At 46.8% G+C, this 10032-nt stretch overlaps 1 protein-coding gene across 1 annotated transcript in view; it reads right to left on the bottom strand.

The window, feature by feature from the left end:
* Positions 1-2833: 2833 nt before the first annotated feature.
* Positions 2834-10032, bottom strand: part of ONECUT2 (one cut homeobox 2) — a gene marked incomplete at its 5' end in the record, with an annotated part of 39597 nt that continues 32398 nt past the window's right edge. Inside the window, one exon of the mRNA XM_008066994.1 lies at positions 2834-3120. Coding sequence (XP_008065185.1) covers positions 2834-3120 — 287 coding nt within the window. The remainder of the gene's footprint in view (positions 3121-10032) is intronic.

Raw genomic sequence — 10032 nt, forward strand, 5'->3', positions numbered from 1 at the left:
CCTGGAATGGCATGAGAAATGAGAAGAACTCTCAACTGAATACTTAACAAATGAAGCACTCGACAAAAACAAGACATGAATTTAGACAGCAAGAATTTGGGGTTATCACCAATGTCAACTTGATCTATATATGTATTCCTATATTATATATATCTTTCTTTAGAAATGCAACTTTACAGCTGATTTTTAAAAAGCTAATAGAAAAGTAGAAACTGGCAATTATTTTTACATGTTTCCCCCCACCCCCAAATGAAGCCCAGTTAGAATGTAGCGAGCACATGAAGACGAGGCTGTAAATTCCTCTACAAACTCTTTGGTACTGTGGCTCGGGAGAGGATGCGTCACCAAGACCCCTAGCCCTGACCCTCACTCCCCTTCCCTCCCCTGATGATGAGACTCTGAACATAGAAGGAACCAAGTCTAAGGGTTAAACAACGGACATTCAAGTGACAAGACCATTCCCTACCCTCTGCTGAGCAGAGGGAAGAGAACTGTTCGATATTCCACCATCTTAAACTTGGAGTCCATGGAAACTTTGGAGAGATTCCATGTTGGGGTAAAAAGCCACACAACAAAAATTAAAGGGAAACAATAAAATCAAATAAATGACCCTTTCCTTTGGTTGCTCAGAGAAACGTAATTGATTACCTTTATACAGATCAATGGCGCTATTAGTATTTTAGCCAGGCAAGAGGAGATAATGAACTGAAACAAAAGGTGTGAGAAATCCTCATCTTTGGTATTGTAGCTGTTGAGGTTTCTGTTGCTCTGTTCCGTGTTCTTTTGAAAATCTGCATAGGCACAAATTAAAGACAATCTTCGACTTTAAGATTACCGCATGAGCTGTCAAATGAAGCAGCAGCCACTGAGGCTCTTCCTTATGTCTACGCTTGTCTCAACCCTTTCTTTAAAATCTGCTTCCAAAAAATGTCCCAAGAGGTCAGTTTGAACACAGTGTGTTTCGCTGATTTTTGGTTGTTTTGTTTTTGATTTGTACTGGCGTGCTTCCTTCTTGGTGGTGGTGATTTCCATTGACCTACGGATTTATTTATTCATTTTAATGGGACAGTTTTATTTGTTGCAGAAGTAGGTGCAGAAAAAGTTTCTTTGGTTTCGATTAAGTAATTCATAAAAAAGTCAGTCTCAAGTGTCTGTAAAGAATCATTGCAGCGTTTGGCTTGCTTTGAACACCCCCATGGTGCCCATCTGGGGCCATTCACTGGTAAATACGCACATCGTGACCGTCGCAATCTCCCAGAGTTCTGTGGGCGCTCTTCTGCTTGCTATGGGAAGGTGACAGCCAGGAACCAGAGCCGGCGTGGCAGAGCCACTCCCTGGGTGGCTTGGCTAACATCCTTGGTGTAGCTGGTCCACTCAGCCTGATGATGCGCCAAATGCAAGAGCTGAATGCCATTTGAGTTGCAGAGGTTTTCTGATTTCTAAAAGTAATCACAGTATTTGTAGGCTAGAAAAATGGCAAGTAACAAATGTCTTTGGTTTGCAGTATTCTGCTTCTTTGGTGTGCTGTGTTTCCTCCAGATGTATTAAGCTGTTCTGCAAGAATGATTCAACAATGGAGGGGAGGGAGGGCTGGATGACAGTCATGAGTGACGATTATGGAATCTGACTGACTGATTTTTTTTCTCGCTAGAAAACACTGAGAACATCTCTACTAATGGAACGAAGTGGGGAACAGCCCAGATCACGAAGCGTGAAAATGAATTACATAGTGGTCATGACGTACAATAGGAGGAACCAGATGGCTGATAAACCAAGAAGGATATATTAATGGTCTAAAAAAACTAGATCTTTTAAAATGCTGAATCCGCTCCATGTTCCGGAACAGTTAAATTAGCCTCCTGAGTGTGTGTCTGCATATGTACAAACAGAATTTGTAGCAAACTGCAAAATGTGCTTGAAGCCATATTCTCAACAATTCCCTAATGACTTCACAATAGGCATCTTGAAAATCCAGATGCAGTGAATCCAGAACCTTCCTTGCTTCTGTTTTTCTTTGTTGTGCTTGACACTTTGAGCTCAAGTGAACCGATTTGTTTTTTGACGGATCCAAGACCATGTGAGATTTCCAGGAGGTAAAGAAAAGAAAACTGTAAACTGAATCAACTTTAAGCTTTCTAAATCATTTGATGGAAAGATGCCTGAGTTGGAAAAAACAGGTCCTTGGATTTTTTTTTTTAACTTCTGTATTTAAAACTTGTGCTCAGTAATTACCATTCTGATGTTTTTTTATGTTATGGCTGTGAACTTTGATGTACTGTGGCATAATGAGGCTAAGCACTTGGAAAACAAATGAGGTCATTCTTGTTGCTAGATTCTTCTCTTATTGTGGCATCTTGGAAGCCTAAACTCAAGAGTCTTTACACAGGCCAAATTCCCATGGCTACTCATAGGAACTCTGACTGCAAGAGGCCGACAGGACTCAAAGCGGAACTGATGACATTGTAAGCAATCCTGAGCTTGGCTGACACCACACTGGATTTGACTTGCTACAGGAAGGCCCCATTTGGGTTTCTGGAATGCTTAGCGTGCTCAGAGGACAGCGTCTGGTTCAGTGCTCAGAGGACAGCGTCTGGTTCAAAGAGATACATTTTCAGCTTGCACTTGGACTCCATAGCCATTAAAAACAAACAAACAAAAAGAACACCTGGCCTATGATTACAGCTAGAATAGAAGTTTCTTTTCAAGAGAATTGTGCTTTCGAATCACCAGTGAAGGGCCCCAGCGAAGAATCCGGTGTCTTTATCCTTTGTGTTTTCTTTGGGGATCTGTTGTCCTCGCTCGAGGTGACTTGTGCCCAACGGGAGTCTTTCCCTCACGCTTTGGTACACGTGCTGGAGGTGGACGAGGAGCCCCCTGTGCTCAGATCGTCCTGCCACTTCTCTAGGCTGCGGCGCCGGGCATTCATGAAGAAGTTGCTGACGGTCGTGAGCTCCAGGCCCAGCTGCTGGGATATGGTGATCTGCATCTCCTTCGACGGGCGTTTGTTCTCCTTGAAGATGGCGAAGAGGGTTCGGCGTTGGAGGTCAGTGAACACCAGGCGGGATTTCTTCTGGGAGTTGTTCCTGTCTTTGTTTGGTTCTTGCTCTTTGCGTTTGCATGCTTCAAGGGAGAGAGAAGAAGGAGAGGAGTCAGTGGGATCACCCGTGGAAAACATTGACAGAGTTGTACAAGGGGAGGGAAACCATTAAACTTTATTGTGCAAATTGCCCAGCTGTCAATAACCGGCCTTCCCAGTTCATTTCGGGTGATGGAGCACATCCTTTAGTGCACGGGGGAATGGGAGAACGGAGAGCACCACGGGGCTGTCTTACACAGTCTGGGGCTGAAACTGGGGCTGTTGCCTTTTCCTTTCACGCCCGCCCCCAGCATGCCCTCATACTCTTTGTCTCTGAAATCAGGTGCTGTGAAGGGAGGAAAGAAGCCCGTTCCCGGGGAAGCCTGTGAGGCAGTTCCTTTTTCATATTCACCCTTTTGAATTGTTTACAGCTGAATTGAAATTATCCTCTGTGTCAAAACTTAAAAGCGCATACTTTTCCAAAACGAAAGCTTCTCTCCATGTGACTCTAAAAACTGGTAACAGAATGAAACGAGAGATGACAGAATGGTGGTATCGCCCCAACCCAAATCCCCTTTGTCTACACTTTTGAAAAATCAAAACAACAGCAAAAAACAAGAGAGTGAAAAACTCAGAAAAAGTTGGTTTAGCCAATTCTAATTTACTGGTCTGAAGTTTGAAGCCAGAACAAAAAGACAGGGGGTGAGGGCGGAGGAAGAAGCCCGCAGTTACAGTGACAGGCCCTCAGGTTCTAGATCCATCCATCAGGATTTGCAGAGTTTCCTGGATTTAGTAGGAGGGAGTATTTGCACTTGGATTGACATGGGCTGGCAGGACGTGACCTTAGCCCACAAATTCCTAGAAGGCAATGACCAAGAGACTCCTGACAGATTCTTTTTGGAGCCGTGGACACGATGCACGTTTGGGACAATGAGGACAAATGGCTTCTTGGCTCTTTCAGGGAGTCTGTGCTCTTTGCAGATTTGGTGTCTCAGGAAAGCAACTTGTCAGGGTTAAGTAATACAGTACATACAAATCGCAATGCTGAGTCATGAGGGCACGTGTTAAAATCACTCGAAAGAAATCCCAGCTCCCCAGGGGTGTGGTCAAGCCCAACAGAGTGAAGCAGGAAAGGCTGGGATGGAACAGAAGGCCAGATGGGGCGTTCCTCTCCCAGAATCCAATTCACTGGCTATGCTGCCCCCCAGGCTGAGAATCTCTTCACACTGGACTGACGCGTGTCACCCAAGACCAGCATTCAGGGTGCTTTTCCATGCTTCTCAAAGCCCTGGTTTGTCAATTTTATCTCCTGGTCTTCAGTGGGGGCCTTTCCTATTCTTTGTATTCTGTAGGCAGCATCACAGGTAGAGGGTCTGCTACAGTGTCTGAGTGTTTGTGTTGCCCTAAAATTCCTATGTGGAAATCCCCAAGGTGGTATGAGGAGGTGAGGACCTCTGGGAGGGGAATAGGTCATAAGGGTGGAGCCCTCGTGAATGGGATAAATGACCCCATCATAGACGCCAAAATGAGATCCCTTGACCCTTCCCCCATGGGAGGGTACAGTGAGAAGGCATTATTTATGAACCAGGAATGGACCCCCAGCAGACACAGAATCTGCCAAACCTTGATCTTGGACTTCCCAGCATCCAGAACTGTGAGAAATGGATTTCTGTTGTTTATAAGCACGGATTTATGCTACTTTGTTTGTTACAGTAGCCTGAATGGACTAAGACAGGATTTAACCTGAGGATGAACATTCATAGGAAAGGTATTCTGGAAGCTGAACCTTCTGCCTCCTAACTGGTCATCCTCTGGAATCACTACTGAAACAAGTGAAATGTACTGACACTCTCAAAAGGCAGGAAAGGAAGAGCCCTCAGATGGGAACTGCTGGGCTGTGTCTGCTTTGCTAAACTCTTTCTTCCTGATTTTTCCTTCTCTCATTAAAAAAAACAACGAAAGTATTGGTACCATCTCTAACAATTAAATACACACATCCACACAAAAACAATGTTTTTTAACCTTAAGACCCATTTTCTTGGGGGGTTTGGACTTCTTGGAATGAGGGGGGCTTCCATTGCAATGGGAGCACAGATAGGAAGGGTGGAGACTGCTTACTTCGATCCTTGACTCAAGAACTCTGCACTAACCATTTTTCCTTCACTCATTCTGTGAGGACCGCGTGCTTTGTTGAATTCTGAAGATGCCTGCAGGGTTACCATATTTTTTGTCTGAGACTTACTCCCTCCCGCTCCAGCTCAAGTCTTCTGCAGCAGTGCTACTAAACCTTAAGGTACACAGGAATCATTGGGAGGCACATCCACATGCGGATTCTGATGCAGTCAGCCTGGGCCAGGCCTGAGACTCTATTTTTCTCATGAACTCCCAGGAGATGCTGAAGCTGCTGGTCCACGTGTTCCCGTTTGAGTCTGCCAGATTTCTAAAAATCTCAGAGCTTGTCACGCAATGGAAAGTTCTGGATTCAAACGTGGGCTCCTCTACCTCTAAGATGTGGAACCCCACAAACTACTTAGCCTCTCAGCGCCTGTCTCCCTCATCTAAAGAAGGAAATAAAGAGGCTTGCGTCCGGAGAGGCTTACGTGAGATCACGCAGTGGCTCTTTTCAGCTTCCCTCTCACTGGATTACCTCACTTACTCTGAGCTAGGCAAATCAGGCAGAATTATTTTCATTTATTGTTTTAAATTTTGTTTTAAAGATGTGGGGTGCAATTCAGGATTAGGTATGCAAGTGATAAAAAAAAACCCCAAAACATGGAGACCTGCAGGTGTAGGTCTCCATGATGGAGCTGAGGACATGTCCCAGGTCTGCTGCAGAACCAGGGCAAGAATCCACTCTTCTCCTGTACGGAGTGGCACTGATGCCCACTGCACCCCAGAGGGGACCTCTTTGCAGGGCAGCCTCTGGGGTTCCACCCCCAGAAGTTCTGAGTGTCACCATGTGGGGATGGGTTCTGGAATCTGCTTCTACAAACCTCGGCAGGCCCCTCTGAGATATGCAGACCAGAGTGCTTGTCCCCACTGCCACTTCAGGTCCCTGGACTACTGTTCCTGCCTCAACTTCCAGGATGCCTGGTGACAAGCCTTTATTTAGAGGATTCTGAATAAATAGTGATGAGTGATACTCTCCTGATAACAAAATCCAGGCCAATATCTTCTGCAAACACTGGCTGATGTTCTCTGTCAATTCATGTTTCTCTAGATTAGCCATAAGTCTCTCAATTATCACACCAATATTGATTGTTCTTCAGATAATGCTGTATTTGGGCTTTTAATAGGGTGATTAGACAGCGTGGGAACAGGGCTACCTTGGTTTGTCAGCTTATATTTGGTGAAATATATATACATAGATGTATATATATGTATATTTAAGATTAGATATATATCTTTTACTTAAAGGCAATATTCAGCGAATTGCAGTGGAAGAATAGATCAATACATCCTGCCTATGCCTTCCCAACAACTTTCTGAAGCCACCAAATTCCACAGCAGCATTTGCAAAGCCTGAGTGTGTTGTCTGCAAATGTACAGCAAGACCAAAAGCCCAAGACAATGAGGGAGTATGTCTCCACGCTGCCCAGAGTTTTTATTGCTAGTGATTGCCAGTCAATGATTCTTACAAATGTAGTTGGTCAGGAGCTGAGGGAAAATAAACACAAGAGGAAGAACCCTAGCTTTGAAAGTCTAAAAAAAAGTACACAGACCCAGGGTTGTCTGGAAGCCGCTCGTGACCTCAGAATTCTCAGAACCAAGCTGGAGGGTGTGACTGACTTTGGCGTTGTTCGATTATTGCACTCTAGGGTCAATACGCACCCATTTCGGAAAGATTTCCTCTCTCTCTGTTTGGGGAGGGGCCTTGGTACTCACTGCAGAGGCCAAATAGCTCCCTACAACCCAAGAATGTGCTAGAAACCCACCGAAACAGCAGGTGTTTGTCAGCGAAGTGTTGGTGGGTTGAATCTCATCACAGTCTGATGCTGGTCAATGTCTCCTGGGTTCTAGCTACTCAAAGGTTAGCCCAGCCTCCTCCGAACCCTTTGGATCTGTTTCTCCTTCTCTCTCTTCTAGGAGAAAAGCAGGAAGGGCATGCCAGTGGTGATGCGCTATTGCTTGACAGGGAGGTGAGGTGAGGATTCCGGAAGCCCTCAGCCGTCCTTGGCCTCCCTCATTCATGGGGACCTGGTTCTGGTGCAGCAAAGGCCAAAGAGTTCACTTCCACTTAAAAGACTTGCAGAAACCATGTTCTTAACTTCAATGAGGCCACCTACCCTGGCTCCAGGGCTTCCCCTCCCCTGCTTTTTTGGAAAGGAATAATATTGACTCAGACTGGTCATGCTGGCTGTGTCCTGTGACCAAGACTTGGGACTGGTAGATCTGTGTATAATCCGTGAGTAACCACAAAGGTGACAGTCAGATACAGCCTAAACATGCAAATTCCTCGGTAGATCGATTTTTCAAACCCCTGCGTTCCCAGGACGAAATAAGAAAGGGGGCATGCTCTGCCTGTCTGAGATCGTGAGATACCAACTTGCCTTCTCCCTGCTGGTCACTGGATTTTTCTCCTGGTTGGTGCGAGACAGGACAGAGCAAGTGCATCTCCAAGGTGTGCTACTCCCCTGTAGCTGATCTTTCCTGACTGGAAGAGGATGTCTCTCCACAACTGATCATTTCTCCAAACCTCCCCCTTCCCAGCTCCATAAGGGGCCAGGCCTAATTTGCCTTGAGAGTGGCTCCTAGGTATTCTAGAACCTCAGCTGTACTCTGGCGACCAGGTTAACAGGACCTTAGCTCTGCCCACCACCTACCCACAGGCAGCACAGAGGTGTGTGATCACAGACACATGGCGGAGCTTGTCAAGCCAGGGATGATTTACACCCAGAGGGGGTCACAAGGGAGACAGGACAGAGGGAGGACAGGAGAAAAACATCGAGGACAGGAAAGGCTGAGTGTCATTCTCTGCTTTCCTTTCTCTCCCTGCTTGGGGAGGAGCCTTGGTGCTCCCTGCAGGAGTTGGTAACCAAGTAGTTTCCCTGACAGAAAAGGCTGGCTTTCACCACTATAAACGTCTCTCCCAGTGACAAAGGTCTTTGGATATTTGCACGTTGAGGGATAAAGGGGTGTTGGAAGCTGGACCTCTGTGCTGGTGGGAGGCGAAGCCAAGGAGAGACGGGGCGGGTGGGGGGGAGGCACAGAGCTGCGGCCACCTGGGAGGGTCAGTGCTGGGACACAGGGTGGTGTGACTTCAGTTGCAGGTGTGTGTGTGTGTGGAGTGTGTGTGTGGTGTGGGGGGGAGCGAGTCAGTATCTGCTTGGTTCAGGGAGGCAGATATGGGCTAGGAAGTCATCCTGGAAACCCCGTGACCATGACACCTGGTCCCACAGGTGCAGTGGCATTAGCTCTTCAAGATACCTGGACATCTTACCTCCCATAACTGGGTCCTTCTCACAGAGTGTTAGTGTTCTTGTCGTTGTTTTGTGTGGGAACTGGGGGCCCAGTGCGGTGAGTCCCAGCTGAAGCCTAGAACCGAATCCCCCACCGGGATTTCCACACATCCTAGAGAGCGGGGGAAGAGGGATGGATTCCTATTTTGGAGTTGGTGGAGGTCTAGTGATACAGGCTTGTTTAGGATGGCCCAATTAGCGTTGGAGCCTGGATTTGGACCGGAAACCCCCTTTCCATCTTCCCTAGTCCCTGGGAGCCCACGAAGTAAGAGCCACTCAATACCAAGCCAGAACCCTCTGCTTGAGAGCTGAAACTCCCCACACTATGTGGATGGGCTGTCCTGGCCCAGGCCACCCTGGATCGACTGGCCCCAGCTGACCCAGCAGCTGACTCAGATGCACGAGTGAACCCAGCTGAGATCAGCCAAGCATGGCCTGGATCAGCAGAACCGCCCAGTCAATCCACAGACTCCTCAGCAAAGATAAATTCTTATTGTTTTATTCCACCCATTCTGTGGTTCTTGGTTACACGGCATTATTGTGGTGACAGGTATTTGATACAGAACCCAAGCCAAACGTAGAGTAAGACCCCCTCCGCTGGAAGCTGAGGCCTGTTTTCCCATTCGGTGTGGGACACTTAACAGCTGCATGACCTCCAGCCTCAGTTTCCTTATGTACAAAGTGGAGACGCTAATGACCACCACTCCAGGACACCAAGAGATCCAGGGAGACACTTGGCACACAGTAGGTGCTCATTAAATGTGATGGACATTCTTTTGTTCTTCACAGAGAAAGAAGAAAAAAACGCGTAAGAAGATGAGGCTAAGAATTCACGATATCAAGTCTTATTCAACAGCAGAGGAACCGCCCAGAGAGCTAATGGCAAATAAAATGTTAAAGATTTTTGTTCTCCTTGGGAAGCTGTCTCCCAGCCAATCCCCAGCCTTCTACAAGAGGTAAGACTGTGATGTGTTTTTACATAAGTGTCAGAGATCCTAGTAAGTTTTGGACCACTGGTGTTTCCTCACATCACTGATTTATGTCCAAACACATTCTACATATGATAGGTATTGTTAGCCCACGATAAATAATGCAGATGTGGTCTGTTCTCCTTGCATTCAGTAAATACTTTCTCTGAATAGTTCAACATGATCTTCCCAGGGCATAGGGCGGGAGTGGGGAAAGAAACCATCGGGCTGTGCATTTGTCAGCAGACATTTAACCTCCAAGTATCGAGGTCTGACGAGTAAGCCTACGGAAGAGACCTTTCATCTTTCAGCTGGAGAGCCCGAAGCTGCCCTCTTGCAGGGGCTAGTGCAAAGTGGGGAGAGTGTCAGGGGCTGCAGCTCTGCTGGAAAGATCAACAGGGGCCTCCACTGGGGCTAGGCCAGGAAAATCAACGGCAAAAGTATTTCTCATTTGTACCCCGGCCTTGTTCCCCGACAAGCCTATGGGCTTTTTTTTTTTTTTTTTGGTTGGAGTCTTACTCTGTCGCCC

This window comes from Carlito syrichta, unplaced genomic scaffold, assembly GCF_000164805.1.
Source record: "Carlito syrichta isolate Samal-C Ts95f unplaced genomic scaffold, Tarsius_syrichta-2.0.1 Scaffold309211, whole genome shotgun sequence".
Taxonomy (NCBI): domain Eukaryota; kingdom Metazoa; phylum Chordata; class Mammalia; order Primates; family Tarsiidae; genus Carlito; species Carlito syrichta.